We start from the raw sequence: 20,159 nt of genomic DNA, 5'->3' as shown, positions 1-20,159 counted from the left end.
CAATATCAAAGAGAGATTGGACAGATTTTTACTTCAGGAAGGAATCGCTGCAAGCTTCCAGTCTATCAAGAGCCAATTAATTCATGCATCGGCCTCCGACCACAAACCTGTGATTTTAAATCTGGTCAAAGGCAGAAACTTGGGGCCTCTCCCTTTTAAATATAACAAAATATGGGATCTCCAAGAAGAATTTCGCACCCTCATCCAAAATCAGTGGGCCAAGGAAGTAATCGGATCGCCCTACTACATATGGGAAACAAAGTTAAAATCCTTAAGAGCAGTTATTAAATAGTGGGCAAAGGAAGCAGCGGTTCTGGAGAATAAAAAAAAATCAGATCTTCTCATGAAAATGGAGCAGTGGAATAAGGCTAAAGAAAACATACAATATACAAGTGAAGATTTAGACTATGAAAAAGAAATGTACAGGGAACTCTTTCGACAAAATAGAGCAGAGGAAGAGGATCAAAGACAGAAGTCCCGTTGTCTTTGGCTGAAAGCCGGAGATAAAAATACTTCCTTTTTCCACAACAATATAAAGCTCAGGCGAGCTGGAAATCAGATAGACAAAATAGAGGTTGAGGGAAAAGAGATTCGTGACCAAGAAGAAATTAAAGAAGCAGCATACAACCATTTCAAATCTCTTCTTTCTACTGCTCCTCAGCAAACGGACAGCTCTGACTTTCTTAGTGCAGTAGAGAGCAAAATATCTGACTCTCAAAATAAAGAGTTGGATCAGGACATCACAGAAGAGGAAATCCGAGCAGCAACCTTCAGCATGCAGCAGGACAAGGCCCCGGGTCCGGATGGGTTCACGGTAGCCTTCTACCGAAATCATTGGGAAACAATCAAAAAAGACTTTGTGCGGATGGTAAAGAATGTATTCAAAAATCACAAGATGGGAGAAAATACCAAGTCTTCTCACATAGCTCTTATCCCTAAGGAAGCAAATCCTCTCTCTTTTGATAGGTTTCGCCCCATATCCCTATGTAATGTATCTTATAAGATTGTAACCAAAATTCTAGCCAATAGGCTCAAAAAACTTCTTCCTCACTTAATTTCAGAGAACCAGGGAGGCTTTGTTCCGAGCAGGCAAATCACTGACAACGTCATCTTGATCCAAGAAGCTATCCACAACAGCCTCAACAGAGGAGAAAGAGGAATGATAATCAAACTCGACATGGCAAATGCTTTTGATAGAGTTGACCACCCTTTTTTAACAGCAATTCTCAAAAAATTCGGGATCTCAAAAAACTTCATAAGCATTATCAATGGGTGCATCTCCAACCCTTGGACCGCTCCCTTAATCAATGGTCGCCCCAACAATTATTTTAGAAGCTCTAGAGGATTGAGACAAGGCTGCCCTCTCTCCCCCTTCCTTTACATCATCATGGCTGAGACACTGAGCATCCATCTAGAAAACCTCCGCAGGCAAAAAGAGATCACTGGAATTCGCATAGAAAGAGGGACCAAAGAGATCAACCATTCGCTCTTTGCGGACGACACCCTTCTCATTGGGGGAGCTTCCAGCTTAATGGCAAAAAGATTCAAGAAAGTGTTGGATGCCTTTTTAGCAGTTTTAGGAGGGAAGCTGAACAACAGAAAATGCAAGATCTATACCTGGAATGTCCCTCTTCAAATATGGCAAAGAATATCCTTGATTCTGGACATTCCAGTGCAAAGGAACTGGAGTTTCTTCTCTTATTTAGGTCTGCCTCTAGCTAAAGAATCAGTCAAGGCAGAGATATGGGTCAAACACATAGAAAAGATGAGAGGCCTCCTTCAGAGTTGGGGAGTGTCTTGGCTGAACTTGGCTGGCAGATCGATTCTTATTAAGGCCATCCTCTCTGCTCTCCCAATTTATCAATATGCGGTCACTATGGCCCCGGCTAGCATCCATAAACACATGGAACTCATCTTGCGAAGTTTTCTCTGGCAGGGAGGAAAACAGGAGACCAAGAAATTTAGTCTTGTCAAGTGGGACCAGGTAACTTTACCATATGAAAAGGGAGGGCTATCCATCAAAATTCCGAGCCTCTCCAATCGGGCCCTGGGATTTAAATTGATCTGGAGAATCTTAAATGGTAAAGGATCGTGGTGGGTGGAGGTCATAAAAAGGAAATATCTCAGTGGCCCAAACTCTAATCTTCTTTCTGAACCAATAGCTGAAAGACCCTGCACTCCGATGTGGAAACTCATTAAAAAAGTGCTTCCCCAATTCAGAGAAAACACATCCAAACTCCCTGGAAATGGTAAGGATATTAATATTTGGTTAGACAGAATTATGGGCTCTAAGCCGAGAAATCTACTCCAAGCCCTCAGACCTTTGCAGATCTGGATGGATGAAAGAAATTTAACCACCTTGTTCGATATATCAACATGGAATCATAATAATTGGCAAGACTGGAAGGATCTTCAACTTCCCAACGACCTCAGAGATCTCTGGTCCAATCTCAAGTCCTCTCTATCTGGTTCTGCGCCTACTAATATAGGGGTTGCAGACAGGTATATTTGGGACCCCAGTGGAGGTAAATTCACGGTAAAAGAGGGGTACAAAGCTTTACAGGCCACCACTCAAACAGCGAACTGGAACCTTTACACAACTGTCTGGAATTCTGAGTGCCTCCCAAAGATCAAACATTTCAATTGGACACTTCTCAAAGGTAAGACTCTCACTGCTGAGAACCTAAGAAAAAGAGGTATTTTGGGACCATCAATATGTTGCTTCTGTCGAGCCGAGGAGGAAACCATTCAGCATATTTTCCTTCTCTGCCCCTTCGCTCAAAGCTGCTGGAAACAAGTGACAAACCCCATGGAAATCAGTGAAAGCTTCGACCAGATCTCCTCTCTTCAGAAAAATTGGGGGAAATGTTATCCCTTCCCCAAGAAAGGCAAACATAATATCAACAGATTGTGGAAATGCATTCCAGCCACTCTATGTTGGCAAATTTGGCTAGCTAGGAACAACTACGTCTTCAACAACAAAAAGCCTATCATGGCCAGTATCCTAGCTAAAACAACAGCCATCATCTCTGAAACAATAAGCTCAAACCTCATCGCCCTCCCAGATCAGTCAAGCTGGCACCAAGAAGAGAGGGACTGGTACAACAAATTCAGCTTCAGTTACACCAACAACTTACATTTCCAAACAAAAGCACATAAGAAAAGGATGCACTGGAAACTCAGAGGATCCAAGGAAGAGGTTAATCAGTGGATAGTAGATCAGAAGCGTCCTACTCTGCATTTCGATGGTGCTTCCAAGAATAACCCAGGGAAGGTTGGAGCGGGGGGCATCATAAAAAATCATTGTGGAAAAACTATCGTAAGTTACGAATGGGGTCTGGGGAAAGCTTCTAACAACGTGGCTAAAGCGTACAGTCTCCTTCTTGGCACCTCCATTCTGAATAGGCTGGGAATCAGTAATGCAATTATTTTGGGGGACTTAGCCATCATCATAGCAGCCTTGGTCTCAGGAACAGATTTTAATAAAGCAGCCCTCAACAATATAAAACTCAGGATACAGGACAATCTAAGTAATATGGGAGATGCGACGCTCAAGCATATTTTAAGGGACAACAACACTGAAGCGGATTCCTTAGCCTCTAAGGCCGTCAGCAGACAGAGTGGACAAATAAGAGAAAATGAGCGCATCTATGTTAAAGCAATTCCTTAGCAGTCTAAGCTGTTCGAAAAATTATTTGAACAGCATCAATGGTACTCTCCTGAACCTTAGTCACTTCAGTGATCACGCATATCTAGACTTTCTCTGCATCGCTCTGGAAAATCTGATCTCAATCCGCCCCCTCGAGAACAGTGATTCATCTCCATCTCAGTATGCACTCTGGCTCGCTCTAGAGATCCGATCTCATCATGTACCTCGTGATTCCATCTCTGTGAATTCGGGTATATGTCCCTTCGCAATCCTTATTGACTGCAACAAGGATCTCAGGAATGATTTCGAGCCCGTTCAAATCCATGACTCCATCCCGTACCTCCTGCTCGCTCAGCCCACCCGGATGCTCTATAAACTCTCCTCCCCCCTCGCTCATTCCAGAACTCTCTCGCCCTCTCGGAAGCATCGCAGAGGTTTAGTATTCGGCCCCCCGCCCCCGGAATCCCACTGCCATAGAAACAGTCAGCAGCCGTGTTCCCCCAAGCTTCAAATCTTTCCCCTCCTCATCCATCTCAGATTCATCCCTCCACTTCAGCATCAAAGGAAAGATCCAGCTTCTGGCCCCCAGCCTCAGGAGTTTGGCAGCAACAGTGGCTGGCTCCAGCTCTTTTTCTCTGTAAGATCTCCTCTCTCTTCACATACTCGGACCCAAAATCTCTGCAACAAGCGAGGCAGTCCTCTGAGCATCATTGAAGCGCGCTCCCCCTCCAAAGGACTCAGGTATAACTTTTGTAATCTTCAGGTTTATTTGTCGCTGACTCTCTCCTTCTCCCCGGCTGTCCTCTTCTCTTCCAGCTTCCTAGCCATGGCGGAGACTTCAGAAAACAGAAGGCAGAATGAGAACCAGGAAGGCAATGACCAACCTGAGAATCCGCTGGACCGGGTGCTTGGCAATAACACCTGCACGCTCTGCAAACAACACTGCTTCATGATTGCTAGGTTTATCAAACATTTCAACGATCTAAAAGAAGATTTTCTGGCTGATAGTCGTTCAAAGAGAAAGAAACTGGAAAAGCAAAGAGCCGAGATCGAGAGCCTAAAAGAAAAATGTCATCACATGGAAGAGGCCATATCCCACATCAAAAATATCACGCAGAGCATGCAAGCTGAGGCTTCTACCAAAGCAAGCATCAAGAGGGAACCTCAGATCGAAGACTCTGTCAACCAGTTTTGGTAATCATTCAAATGTCATGTAAATTTTGCTTACTCGCAGGTCTTTTTGTAAGGCAATACAGCCGTTTCTTATTTCAAACAATCCTTTTCAAGCTTACTCTCAAGAAGTTAGGGTCTGCGCACCCATTTTGGACTTCTCTTCTTCTTCCTCCCTCACTCTTTGTATCAGCTCTTGCTATTAGCAGTTTTTTATAATAGAAAAGTATCCGACCGTGTTAAAAAAAGTAATAATTAGTTTAACAACTCATCATTGGTCTATTTGCAGTTAGACTAATTGCAACTAGTTTAACCAAGTCAAACTGAACACAACTCCATCAACTCCACAATCAACTCCACCAAACTCAACTGCTTGAGTTCTAACTGAAGTCTTGCATGCAACAACTCAACTAACCCACAAAGAAAGTGTATTTCCTTCTGACAGCTGCATGTGCCACATCTGTAGCTCAAACTGAAGTGCTCCAAGAGAATAAGATAAAGTTTATAGTCTAAATATTATTATGAGACAATAATATTTGACTTTTCTATTTTTGGCTGCTAGTCTAAAAATAGACTTTGTCACTCCTGCTGTGATCCCAAAAATAGAAGTCCATCTATTTTTTCCCAACATGACCAATCATCCATAAACAACATTCTGCAGCTCATAGACCATGATCCATATGTCTAAAAATAGACTTTGCGCCATAATTTGCCTGCGGGCCCACTTAGTGAAGGCGACTCCTTTCCACTAAGCTCCATCATCTTGTTGCATTCTCAACACTCCCTCTCAACAAGATATGGATTATCAGCAACCCATATCCTGCCTCGGTGGTATTCGAATTTGATCCTGGTGAGCGCGTTCGTCAAGATATCAGCATCTTGATCCTCCATTGGAATGTATGAAAGTAACATGATTCTCCGCTGCACACAATCTCTGATATGATGGTATCTGATGTCAATATGCTTAGATCTATCATGAAATACAGGATTAGTCGAGAGTTTAATGCAACTTTGGTTATCACAGTAAATCACAGTAGGCTCCAAGTGAGAACTGAACAAACTGACCAGGATCTTCCTCATCCATATAGCCTCGCATGCAGCCAAACTTGCTGTGATATACTCGGCCTCTGCTGAACTGAGTGCCACGGATCTCTGCTTCTTGCTGTACCAAGAAACTGCTGTCGACCCGATACTGAAGACCCCTCCTGATGTGCTATTTCTGTCCGTTGGGCTCCCTGCCCAATCTGCATCCGTGAAGCCACATAGCTTCACCTCATCCTCCTGTCTGTACCATAATCCATATCCCGATGTGCCTCTCAAATAATGCAATACATGCTTTCCCGCCTTCCAGAAGAGCTTGGTAGGCTTAACCATAGCTTGTGAAAGCTGGTTAACAACATAGCATATATCGGGTCGTGTATTGACCAGATACATAAGCGACCCCACCAAATGTCGATAAACAATGGCATCCACTTCTTCTGTTGAAGTGGCGTCCTCCTTCCTCCAACCTCCAGGAAGAGGAGTATCAACAGGCTTGTAGCCATGGATGTTGAACTTCTCCAGTATCTCCCGAGCATACTTACCCTGAGAAACAAACAGTCCACCACTGCGCTGCCAAATTTCCAATCCCAGGAAATAATGAAGGAGGCCTAAGTCCTTCATCTCAAACTCCTTAGCAAGATCATCCTTGCATGAGAGTATCAACAACTCATCACCTGTTAGAATCAAATAATCTACACAAAGTATAATGATAAGCAACTTACCCTCCACCACAATCTGGTATAGGTTAGGATCCGCCTCGCTCTTGGAGAATCCAAGTCTGATGAAATAGCTGTCTATCCGTGTGTACCAAGCACGTGGTGCTTGTTTCAACCCATACAGCGCTCTCTTGAGCCTGCACACATGCGACTCGCTACTGAAGATCTCAAAACCTTCGGGCTACTCAATGTACACCTCCTCCTCAATGACTTTGTTGAGGAACACAGTCTTCACATCCATCTGATGAATGTGCCACCCCATCTGCACTGAGAGAGCAAGAATCGTCCGTATGGAAGAATACCTTGCGACATGTGCAAAGGTCTCCTCATAATCTATCCCCTCTATCTGTGAAAATCCTCGGGCAACAAATCTTGCCTTGTACTTCTCCACACTCCCATCAGCTGCCTGCTTAACTTTGTAGATCCATCTCGAACCCACCACTGATTTCCCTTCCGGTCTAGGAACAATCTCCCATGCACTGTTTCTGACAATCGAATCATACTCTTCCACCATGGCATCTACCCATGCGGGATCCTCCATAACTTCCTCGAAAGAGTATGGCTTAGTCACAACACACTTGCTCATAAGAGCCATGTATCCAGTGTACTGATCAGGTGACTGTCTTTGCCTACGTTGGGCTATAGGTGGTCCTACAACTTTCTCTGCATCTTGAGCCAGTCGCTTAGCCTCTGACAAGCGCTTTCGCCCTCTGATGGTTGGCGCTGCATGAGTGGTCTCTTCCACTCCATGAACCTCATCCTATGGCTGATCCACATCCTGAAGCTCATCCTTAGGAACTAATAGCTCCTCATCTGCATGCAAGTGTAACTCCCTCTCAAGCAAACACTTCATGGCTTTCTCCTCCTGAAATTTTATATCCCGTCGCACAACAGTTTTACCACTATCTGGAAAATACACACGATAGTTGTGGGGCGTATCAGTGTACCCCACAAATATCCGAACCTCTGCGGTCGGCTCCAACTTCTTCCTGGCATCCTTCGTCACATGCATGTAAACGTTAGCAGCAAAAATCCTCAAATGAGAAAGATCAGGCTTCTTACGAGAATAAGCCTCCTCGGGTGTACTCATGCCAAGTATCCTGTGAGGACAACGGTTCTACACATAAACTGCTATTTTCATGCTTCCGCCCACAAGTGAAGGGGTAGGCCCTGATCATGCAACATCGCCCGTGCAGCACCCACGATCGTTCTGTTCTTCCGCTCAACAACCCCGTTCTGCTGTGGGTTATGTGGAGCTATGAGCTCTCTTCGAATCCCTTCTGCCTTGCAGAAATCCTTGAACTCGTCAGAGATGTATTCACCACCATTATCACTCCTAAGAGCCTTCACTTTCTTCCCCGACTCCTTCTCGACCAGTGCTTTGAATTCACAGAACTTTGAATATGTCTCACTCTTCTTCTGCATGAAGAAGATCCAACACTTACAAGAGAAATCATCAACAAAAATCACATAATACCTGTGTTTTGCTGTCGAAGCAACTGAGAAAGTTCCACACAAGTGTGTGTGAATTCTCTCAAGGATCGTTGTGGCGCAACTATCCTTCTTGTGAAAGGTGGCTTTCGCAAACTCTCCCAAAGTACACCACTTGCACTGATCTGACTGTGCAAGAGTGCCTTTAGGAAGCCCTGTAGTGATCTGCTGCAGTATCTTCAAGGTTCCATGGTGAAGGTGACCCAATCTCCTTTGCCACAGCTCGCCATCATCCCAGCTCACCAATCCTTTTGCCTTGCATGCCATTGCTACGCATCCATCTACATGCAACTGATAAAGGTTCCTCACTCGAACCCCTATATTCCGGGTTTCATCAGTTGTCTTGCTGCGCAGGAAAGCCTTTCCCTCGTTGAAAACAACATCATATCCCTTGTCTTATAACATCGCCACAGAGATAAAATTCTTCCTCAATCCCGGAACATGCATCACTTCCTTCAATACGAAGGGTTTTCCAGACTCCCTCTCAAAGGAAATGGTACCGATACTGGTCGCACTATATCTACCATCATCGCCCATCTCGATGTGCACTCCAAGATCTTTTTCCTCCAGATCAGAAAACAAATCTCGATCTCCCATCATGTGAAAAGACGCACCACTATCCAAGAACCACACCGATCCCATCACACTTGAAACCAAGCATGCGATCAATGAAAAATCAAGCTCAAACTGTGAGGCTAGAGCCTCCCCTACTGCAGATCCAGCAGCTTGCTTGTTCTTGTTCTTCTACGGACAATTAGTGGCATAGTGTCCGTGCTGGTGACAGTGAAAACACTTCACCTTGGATATGTCCTGCTTCTTGCCTTTTGCACTAGATTGAGAAGCTTTCTTTCTCTTCCCCTTCTTTGCTTTGGCAGCCACAGCACAATTTTCTTCATCAGTTCCCTTTGATGAAGATCCGTCCTTGGTATTCCGCCTGATCTCCTCCTACACAAGAATTGACCACACTCTTTCCCATCCTGGAAATTTCTCCCGACCATTGACAGAGTCCTGATAGGAATGCCAACTCTTCGGAAGACCAAGGAGAGCCAAGCTCACCAAGTCCTCATCATCAACAGTAACCCCCACACTTCCTAGCTCATCTCTGTACTGAGTGAACTTCGTGAGATACTTGGGCATACTGTCACCCTTCTCGCATTTGATGTTTTTGAGTTTATCTTTGAGCACCAGCTTCCTCTGATCACTCTTGCTTTGGAATAGATCTGTTAAAGCCTTCCACATCAAGTATGGAGAAGTATTTCCATGCAGGCTGGATACAATGTGATCCTTCACGCCCTCCAACAGAATCCTTCGACACTTTGCTGTCTTCTTTTGCCAAGCATCAGCTTGAGTAGCATCAGTAGGCTTTGGGACATCAGCCTCTATGAACTCCTTCAGCTTGTTATCATCCAATACTACCTCCATCCTATCCTTCCATGCAATATAGTTTGAGCTTCCCTCAAGAGCATACTCCAATCGAAATCCGTTGAAAGACATTGCAACGTTGACACCAAGAAAACACTGCTGCAAATTCGAATTCCACCAGCTCCAAACTCAACCGCCTCGGATCTAAGATTCGTGAGAACAAAATATTTCTCGTACAGAGATTGACTGTATGGGCTTTTACCAGATATCTCACCTTCCAAGGGAAGGATGAATCCAGAGGCTACCTGGCCCGATTACAGACTCTGCATGAAGAAATAGAATGTAAACACTTCCTGAATAGTAGATCTGATGATCAAAAACTCTGATACCATGTAGAAATTTTGAATAATAAACACATATTCAACAGAGATTATCCCGATCATGCATTATTTTGGAATACATGCACAATACATAAGCTCCTCTACGTTGATAATCAATTTAGCAGCATAAAAAACAATGAAACATAAATAACATGCACACATTAACACAGTATGTAACCCAGGGAAAGCTTACAGCTGAAAACCCCACACTATCTATATATTAATGATTGAGAACATGTAACATTACATAGTACAATACTCCTCTCAAGTATCCAACACTATCTCCACGTGTTACACACAAACCAGCTCAGACCTGAACAAGTCACAGGTTCAAATCTTCTCCACTACTTTGCCTGCCTCTATTGCATAAACCTCCTGAGAATCACTCATACTGGAAATCACATGAGCACAGGCTATTCTACTGGGCAAATCAACGCAATACTCATTGGCATACTCAATACATTGCTTGTGCAAATCCTCATGCACAACTATAGTCACAACTGATAGCAATCTCAACCTCTAACACCTGTCCCTGTTGAACTGTACATGCACTGACATGCAACTGAGTTAACTGATGTATTATTAGTTGCTTTATGAGTTAATAATTAGTTTAACAACTCATCATTAGTCTATTTGCAGTTAGACTAATTACAACTAGTTTAACCAAGTCAAATTGAACACAACTCCATCAACTCCACAATCAACTCCACCAAACTCAACTGCTTGAGTTCTAACTGAAGTCCTGCACGCAACAACTCAACTGACCCAAAAAGAAAGTGTATTTCCTTCTGACAGCTGCATGTGCCACATCTGTATCTCAAACTAAAGTGCTCCAAGAGAATAAGATAAAGTTTATAGTCTAAATATTATTATGAGACAATAATATTTGACTTTTCTATTTTTGACTGCCAGTCTAAAAATAGACTTTGATCACTCCTGCTGTGATCCAAAAAATAGAAGTCCATCTATTTTTTCCCAACATGACCAATCATCCATAAACAACATTCTGCAGCTCATAGACCATGATCCATATGTCTAAAAATACACTTTGCGCCATAATTTGCCTGCGGGCCCACTCAGTGAAGGCGACTCCTTTCCACTAAGCTCCATCATCTTGTTGCATTCTCAATAGACATTCCTTCTTCACTATTGTTTAGCCATCCTTGTCCCTGTATATTCTATCCAGTAATAAGTAGATAAATTTCCCAGTTTGTTTCCTAAAGAAAAATTAGAAAAATCAGAAACCTCATTTGACTCTCATCTACTGCCAGTTTATGATCCATTACCCAGGTTATACTCCTAATGTCATGCTCCTGATTTGAGTGGTAAGGGTAAGTTTCCAGAATCTCAAACATTTTTCAATGATGCACATAAAGAATGGAACATTGACAATATAAGTTCCAGTCAGATAAGGTAGATGATTGATCAGATGTTCACTGAATATAAGCTAATATGTATGAGAGGTAAAAGTGAAATAGAAGCCTCTAAGACATTAATCCAATGTTTTACTGGTACACTCAGAAGATGGTGGGAAACATAATCCTCTCTAGCATTGGTAGATAAAATGGCAGAAGAAATAGTTAAAGATGAAGCAAGGGATGTTGTACATAATGAAGATGGGAATCCCCAAAATAACATGATTGGAGCTTTGACATCATTCATCCTTGAACACTAGTGTGGTGCAAAATCAGAAATATCAGATAAACACTCTCTGATATTAATGAATCTCAAATGTAAGAAAATGTCCTAGTATGAAGACTTCCATAGGGATTGGATTCAAAGAATATATGAAGTAAAAGATAGCAACAATATCTTATGGAAACAGGTGTATCTTGCAACTTTGCCTTCTAAATTTTTAGATTACTTGAAAATTCAAAAAGTATTCCAAAACCCCTATGAATCTTATACTTGGGGGGGAATATATAGTATCATAACAAAAGCCTTGGTTGGACTATGAACAAATATGAAGGTGAATAAATCTATACAAAAATTGTCCACACTACCTGATAGTAGATCTATCTGCAACAAATATGGTCTATCTATAAATGATCCTGTTGTACAAAAGAAAAGGGTGTGTTATGGCCTAAATCTACCTTAGGCTGAGAAAGACAGGATCTAGGGTAACATCATACCACGCTTAACCTAGTAGCTAGCCCTACCAGGTCGGGAGAGGGCTCTCTCCTTGTCAATCTCAGAAAAGATGGCCAATAAAGCTTTAGATGACTGATTTTAGGCTAGGTATGTGTACAGAGGTGTTTTATTGAATTTAAGATGGGTTTGCTGGCTCAATTGTGAAAGGCAGATTTGGGTCTGGGGAATGTACACAGTTTTGCAGAGATCTCTATGTGGTGAGGTAGGAAAATGGTTTAGCACTTCAAATTGAGTGAGATGGAGAGCTTTTAGACTGGTGAGGAGTTGGAGAGGGCATGGAAGTCTCAGGGATCCTCTTCAACAACTGAAAACATAGATAACTAAACAAACCCTAGGTAGAGCACTGCAATTTTCAATGTATTCTACCTTTATCCTTGTTTGGTTTAGTTAATATGAAATAAAGAGAGATAATGGCATACACAAAACACATATAAACTTGCAATTACAGAAGGATACACAATACCAAATCAAGATTCCACAACAATCCCATAAAGTGCTGCAAACCCTAGTCAATTCCTTAGCCAAACTGCTCAAAAGAGTGTACAACAATGTTCAAAGCATTCAAAAGAGTCCAACCCTCTCAAATGACTAAAAAACCACTAAATATAGGCATTAAATAACTCATGCTAGGCTTTAGGGGTCGAATTCATGAGTTTAGGAGTTGTTTCAACAAGATCTAAACTAAGAACCGAAAAGTAGTTAGTGGAACAACATGCCTCTAAAACCTAGGAAACTGATTCATTCAGTTGCAAATTACTTTTTCATGATGAATCTATCTCTTTGAGTGAAAATTTAGCATAATTACATCAAAATCAATCAAGTCACATTAAATTACATCATGAGTTTGACTATTAGAAAGAGAAAAGTCAAACTGTGAAGAAACTAGGCGAAAAACAAAGTTTTTTGGCAAAAATGAGCAAATTTCCTCTAATGCGCCATGCTGGTTTCCCTATGCGTAGTGCCTTTTTGTAGCTGATTTTGGAGGCCTTCCCGTGCACCAAATTTGCTCCAAGTGGGCTTGTTTGAAAGATTTGCCTATCTACTTTCCAAAACAAGTGGAATTTCTGAATTTGGCCTTCAAATTCCTGATTCTTGTTTTGCACACCATGTTTCTTGCCAAGTAGTGGTATGCCATGTTCCTCAACATGTTTTTCTCATTGTTGGCCTTCTCCAGCGTCCTCCTCTAGGTGCATGTTTGTCCTCTCAAGCCAAGATCTACGATCAGCTTGAATTTCTTGTTTGAAGTGTTGTCAACTTGGTTTTCCTTCTCTTAGCAGCTTGCCGATTGCTTTCATGTTTTTGAGCTCCATGATGGTTTGCTGATAGGATTTTTGGGGAGTGAATGGCTTTAGGGAATGATACTTAGGGTTTTGGGATAACAATTAGGGTTTGGGGGTATTTGACTAGGGTTTGGGATAGTGGAATTAGGGATTTAGGGTTAGTTGTTTAGGGATAAGGGGATAGGTGAGTGTGAATGAAAGAGGAGAGGGAAAGTGATATAAGTGAAGTGTAGTGAGAGAAAAATGAAAATGGGGATACAAAAACAAAACTACAATTTTGCAAACCCTAGGCAATTTTCTCAACACAACTTTGCAAGGAACTAGGGTTTTGTGCGAAAATGAGGAATTTGAGGGATATTAGTGATGGGAAGTGTTTAATAAGGTACATTAAGGATAGGGGAAGTCGTATGAACATCAGGATACAAGTTTTGCTGATGATTTGACCATCCAAGAGAAATTGCCTTCAAAACCCTAGGAGAGGGAAATGAACCTTACCTAGGCACAACTAAATCATGAACAAGGTGTAAAATGACCCATTGGAACTTGACATGATGATGACAACCCTTTGAATGATGGTACACTCAGCTAAATGGTGACATGGACCGACATTTGGACAACTTTGAAAGGAGTGAAAACAAACCATAGACCTAATACCTAGTGACCAAATTTTGCTTGAAGACTCACTGAAATGATAAAATTTGACCTTGACACCTTAAAATCACTTTGTAAGAGCATGTTTGATCACTGGAGGAAGGCTGCAAAGACTGACACTAACGGGGTGAAGAAAGCCCTCAAGAAAATCTTAGAAAGAAAGTGAATTGTCCTGCAAAACCCCAAAGAATAAGAAAAGCAAAAGGCTACCACAAAAGAATTCCAATTTCCCACTATTATGGTCCTCAAGATATTCATCTTAGGACTAACAAACAAGAAATCTGGAACAGACTCACCTATTGGTTATGTAGAAAAAAGGACATACTTCAAATAATTGTCCACAGGGGGGAAATCAAAAGTACATTAACCGGAGTATTAAACCATTAAAACTTCAAACAAGGGTAATATGCAACGTTGTTGCTTAGTACTTGCCTATTATGTGTAATTGATAACAAAACTTATTGTAACTAGAATAAAAATAATACTACTATTATGCGAAAAAAATGTCTAAATTTATAATTATTTTTTAATTAATTAATAAAATCTAGGGTGAAATTTAAATTATATAAATCATAGTGTAATTATTATATATATATATATATATATGATAAGTTACAATAAGTTTTCCATTCTAGACAATAACTTATTGTAAGAGACCGTTGAGGGCGAAGAATGGAGCATTCTGCCTCTGCTGCTGCCCCTCCTGCAACGCATTCACTGGTGTAGCTGAGGCATAATTTCATAGGGAGAAAGGGACTGACTGTGAGGAGTAGGCACGAAGTAGAAATGGTCACTTTGGGTGGTGTTATCAGAGGCAGAGGGCTCAGAAGTGAGGGTCAGGTTACATAACAGGCTCTGCGAATAGTGGTTACCCTTCCCGAACTCTATACAACAGAGAATATGGCATCTCCTGCCTATTGTTGTGCGAGTGCTTGGCTCCACGACAGCCAGGGGCACTTACATTTCAGAGGCAGAGGAGCATAAACAGACGAGGATGCGGGCCGAAGAGTGCCTAAGGTCTCCATAATGAAGAGCCGAGGTGGGATGGTGTTGGTAAGTTGGTGTGAGTGCCGCATTGAATTGCGTTTATGAAGGCTATAAAACATTTTTATTGCACTGTGTGTGAGCTTACGAGTGGCCATGTGGCTATGCCGCTTGCCAGCCCTTATCTCTACCATCACATCAGCCTTTGTAAACACCCGCATCTAGGAAATGTTTACAGTATATTACATTACAACATCTATACCATATTGAGCTAGAGAGTGCCTCTCAACCAAATAATAAAGTTGATGTTATTAGTGTTAAAATATATATTAATATATTAATTTTAATATAGTGCAGAAGTCAAGCTTTCCAATTTGTTGATATGTTGTTCCAGGGAATCAACCATCCTCTTCAGATATAATAAAATGCCCAAGAAGACATTTGGTTCCTAGCCTAAGGGATTATTTTTCACTGACAGTTTATCTATTATAGCATCCAAACAAGAATGTAACTCATCAAGTGCCAATTCATGCTAGCAAAGGGAGCTACTAGTGGCTCATATATCCCTAAAGTCCATATCTAGACCTTTAACTACAGGGGGAGCAAAAATAATTAGGCATGAGTTGCTTGCAACCTTGAGAAACATCACATAACAATTTGTCAAGCTACCTTCTAGCTTTGCAAGGCAACTTACCCAAACAAGATCCATCTACAATACCAAATAAATCCCACAATGGAAGTGTGAGAAATGATAGGTGGTAATAAAACCCCCACAATTGACATAACCACTCATAATAGTAGAGGGTGGTGAATGAATACTATGCGTGACACAAAGAATTAATGGGTGGCTCCATTTGATACACTTGTAAGTTGACACTTATTGATCCACAATATTAGGGAATTGGATGAGTGTTCCTTTGAATGAAAACCCTCCCTTTTTATTCATCTTTATAGCCAAGTTGGCCTACAAGGTTTCCAACTAATTATATTGTAGCTTTACATGGAACCATTCTACATTACATCTTGGATGGAGAACCTCATATCAAATTTGATTGTTGATAGCTTCCACATTTATATATTTAACCTTAAATCCTTTATGCATACATTTTATTATCAATTGTGAGTCACCAAACACCAATGGGCGATTCAGGTGAAGGGATATGACTAAGGAAATACTTTTAAAGATAACATATGTTTCTGTCGAGTTATTGGTTTTCACTTTGAGATTCCATGTGACTTTGCCTTTAATTGTTTCTCTGAGGTAAAAATTAACCTGCCATACGTACCTCGCTTGATATATTCATTTTAATTTTAAAATTTATCTATCTTAGCAATCTAAATTTGAGAGTCAAATGGATAAATGTTAATTTGTAGCCTCCGAGGGAAAATATAAACTAGTTTCTTGGAGCTTGGAACAAGCTTCCAACAATCAAGCTAAAGCATATGGTCTCTTTCAAGGGCTTTCTCTAGCTTGGGCTAGCAAAATTGAAAGGATTCTCATAGTCAGGGTCTCCAAAATTATACTGCGACATCTTTAGAATGGAACTAGTCCTAAGGATCCTCTTCTCAATTCATTTTTCATCCATACAAGGAATCTTATCTCTTAATTTTATGATTATCAATGTTTTCACATTTTGAGGCATAACAAGTTCATGGCAGATGTAACGATAAATCAATCAATTGGTTTAGTAGATTGATCCCATTACATAACTCCACCCATGTCTGAAAAGGGTCAATTTGTAGATTGATTTGCCTAACAAGGCGAACTTAAGGTTATTAAAATTTGTTTTGGGGGAGTCGACATCTCTTCCATCCACGTTCCCCCATGAAGATTCATAATTGTCTGGCAGTCCCTTGGTTTCAGAGGCAACTACACATGAATGGGTTGGTTATGGTCCATAGTGGAGGTGATGAAGGAAACATTAAAGTTGTAATGAATGAGCGTGGACGGGAGATAGGATTTCCCCTATGTGTGGTGAATTTGAAACCATTCATCAACCTTTGGAACAAATTGATCAAGCATATGTTGAGTGAATTGATTCTCAAGAATCTTAAGGTGACATTTGTGTATCATGATAGATGGTAGGAGAGGGAGTATTTGGAAATACAAGGGAGTTCATGATTATAGTGTCTGTTGGGTGTGCGTTATATAATTTCCACGACTAGCCCCAATAGTGAAGCCGGGGGGGTTAGAGGGGGGCGGTAGCACCCCTCTGTGGGGTCCGAGGCAATGCCCCGGGGAATTTTTTGTGGACTCTATATTAGGTCGGTGGACCTACCTATGGTTTTGTGTGTGGTTTTCACACATGCTCTTGGGCATGATGGTTTTCAGCCCATGGTATTTTGTAGATCCGGTCAAGGGAACGACAATTATGTTCTAATCCAGGGTTAATGGATTGGGTTTTATGGATGCTTCAACATGTATATATATGTATTGTAACATTGAAAGAAATATAAAAAAACAATCTAGTGGTCCCGGTTTTGGGATCCAGGGGAAAATATCTGTGTATATCTATTTTATGTTTTATGCTCTCGCCATTGTTTATTTTCAGTTTTTTGGAATTCGTATGCAGATAATTTGTATACGGGGTTAAAACCTACATTTGGTATTAGAGTTGTTTTGGTTTCAAGGGGGCGCCTTTGCTGATGAGCAATTTTGTTCGGGCCTATGGTAGACCTTGTTCAGTGGGAGACCTACGGGATCGATTCTTGTGGTGAAAGAAGATGTAGAGTTGTGGAAAGATAGAGATCGAGAAATTTAATCTTTAGGGCTTTGAGTTGTGGAAAATTAATATGGAGGATCTGTTGGTGGATAAAGAGCAGTGGATCGTGATAGATTTGGGTAATAAACCAACATAAATGTCAGTTGAAGACTAGGCAAAGTTGGATCAAAAGGGAAAGGGCACAATACGATTGTGTGTCTCAGATTCATCATTGTTGAATGTATCAGGGGAATATTCGACGAAGGCTTTGTGGGACAAGTTAGGGACTTTGTATCAATATAAGTCTCTAGTGAATAAATTGTTCCTACGGAAAAAGATGTATAACCTAAGGATGAAGGATGGAGACTCGGTGAGAGAGCATCTAAATGCCTTTAATACTGTGGTAAGCCAGTTGTTATCTGTTGATATAAAAATTTCAGATGAAGATAAGTGAATTAATTTGTTGTGTTATCTACCAGATTCGTGGGATAGTCTGGTTGTTGTAATAGGTAGCAATGTAACTGCCTTGTAGTTTGATTAAATAGTCCCATCCTTACTGTCGGAGGAGATGAGATGGAAAAATATGGAGGGCCATAATGGTGATGCCTTGTTTGTATGAGGACCGTCCCAGAGCAAAACCAAAAATAAATCCTCGACTGGGAGATCTAAATCTAAAGTGAGATCTAAATTTCCAGGAAAACCTGTAAAGGTGTACTAGAAGTGCAGAAAGGAAGGGCACTTCAAAAAGGACTGTAGATCTAAATCTCCTGAGAAAGGAAAGGGATCTATTTATGCTCCTTCTTCATAGGCAAAAACCAGCTCAGATGAAGGTAGAGATGTGTACTTGGCTTCTTCTTCAAGTACACATGTAGATCATGAGGCATGGTTAATTGACTTAGGTACATCCTTTCACTTCACTCCCCATAGTGAGTGGTTTTACGAGTATGATAAATATGATGGTGGTGATGTCTTATTAGGGGATGATAGGAAGGCTAGAATGATCGGTCGTAGAAAAGTCAAGTTGAATTTGCAAGGTGGATGGATTAGAACACTTCCGGGTGTTCTGCATATTCTTGCATTGGCCAGAAATATGATTTCTATAAGCAAGCTGGATGATGCAGGTGTAAAAACAATGTTCTAGAAAGATACCTACAAGATGGGTCGGGGAGCAATGGTATTGTTGCAGGAGTTCGGATTGGAATTTTGTACAAGATTAAGGGTAGCACTGTTATTGACAGGTGCAACATTTCTGTGGTACATGAAAGTGGAGCAGAAAATATAGTGGTCTCTAGAGAAAAGACCATGCTATGGCATCAAAGGCTTGGACATATTGGAGAGAAGGGCCTTCGAATACTTCATGGTAATGGTATGGTAGAAGGTATGTCTAATTGATCTCTGTATTTTGATTTTTGTGAAAATTGTGTATATGGGAAGTTGAATTAGGTGAGTTTCCCCTCTGGTGCTAAGAGGACGAAACATATATTAGAGCTTTTACACAGTGATGTGTTTGGACCTGTGTCGGTTCCATCATTGGGTAAGTCTGTGTACTATGTATCATTTATAAATGACTTCTCAAGGAATAAATGGATATATTTCCTGAAGTCTTTGACAGGTTTAAAGAATTTAAGACTCTTGTGGAAAACCAGACAGAGAAGAAGATAAAGGTGTTGAGGACAGATAACGGTGTAGAGTTTTTCAAGAAGGAATTTGAAGAGTTATATAAGAAGTGTGGTACAACATGACATAAGACTACTCCATACACACCTCAACAAAATGGAGTTGTAGAACGAATGAACAGGACGTTGATGGAAAAGGCAAGAAGCATACTTAATGGTGTCGGGTTAGGACAAGAATTTTGAGCAGAGGCGGTGGAGACTACATGTTAACTGGTCAATAGATCACCTTCATCAGTGTTGGAGGATAAGACTCCACAAGAGGTAGTGACTAGTAAGAAACCCTCTGTTTCACATCTGAGGGTATTTTGATGTGAAGCATATGTACATGTTCTAAAGGATAAAAGAACCAAGTTGGATAGTAAATCTGAAAGGTGCATCTTTATTGGGTACATGGATGGTTTAAAATGTTATAAGATTTAGAACCCAAAAACAAGGAAGGTTTTGCACAACCGCGATGTGGTGTTTAGATAGGTGAAAGATGTTATTAAACATGAATTCCTACCAAAGGAACATGAGAAGATAGAGTTTAAACTAAAGGAGGAGGAATAAGACTCTATAGTAGAAGAGGGATCAGAAGATAAAGAGCCACAAACTCCACCCGTGAGAAGATCAATTCGAGAAAGAAGGTAGCCAAAAGGGTATAGTCCGGTTACTTTCTGTTCAAATTTTTCTTTATCTATTACTGACGATGATCCCATAACTATCAGGGAAGCAGTAGATTCAGAGGATGGAAAACTTTGGAAAGAGGCCATGGTTGATGAAATTACATCTTTGCACAAAAACTAGGCTTGGGATCTGGTGGAGTTGTGCCGACTGGAAGGAAACCCATTGGGAGCAAATGGGTGTTTAAGAAGAAGATGAACGCATAAGGCAAGGTGGAGAAATACAAAGCCCGACTGGTAGCAA

The 20,159-nt window shown here is 41.1% G+C and overlaps 1 protein-coding gene across 1 annotated transcript; it reads left to right on the top strand.

The window, feature by feature from the left end:
- Nucleotides 1–349: 349 nt before the first annotated feature.
- LOC149251768 (uncharacterized) lies at nucleotides 350–3,670 on the top strand. The gene has a single exon (XM_089453984.1). The coding sequence runs from the start codon at nucleotides 350–352 to the stop codon at nucleotides 3,668–3,670; it is 3,321 nt and encodes a 1,106-aa protein (XP_089310110.1).
- Nucleotides 3,671–20,159: the final 16,489 nt, after the last annotated feature.

The sequence above is a fragment of the Pinus tabuliformis genome, chromosome 7 (genome assembly GCF_031772625.1).
Source record: "Pinus tabuliformis cultivar Carrire ecotype Pingquan chromosome 7, CPIR1, whole genome shotgun sequence".
NCBI classification, from domain to species: domain Eukaryota; kingdom Viridiplantae; phylum Streptophyta; class Pinopsida; order Pinales; family Pinaceae; genus Pinus; species Pinus tabuliformis.
This window is presented reverse-complemented; position numbering and strand designations above follow the sequence as displayed.

Coding starts and splice junctions, on each gene's coding strand:
- LOC149251768 (XM_089453984.1), top strand. CDS start 350: ATGGAGCAGTGGAATAAGGCTAAAGAAAACATACAATATACAAGTGAA.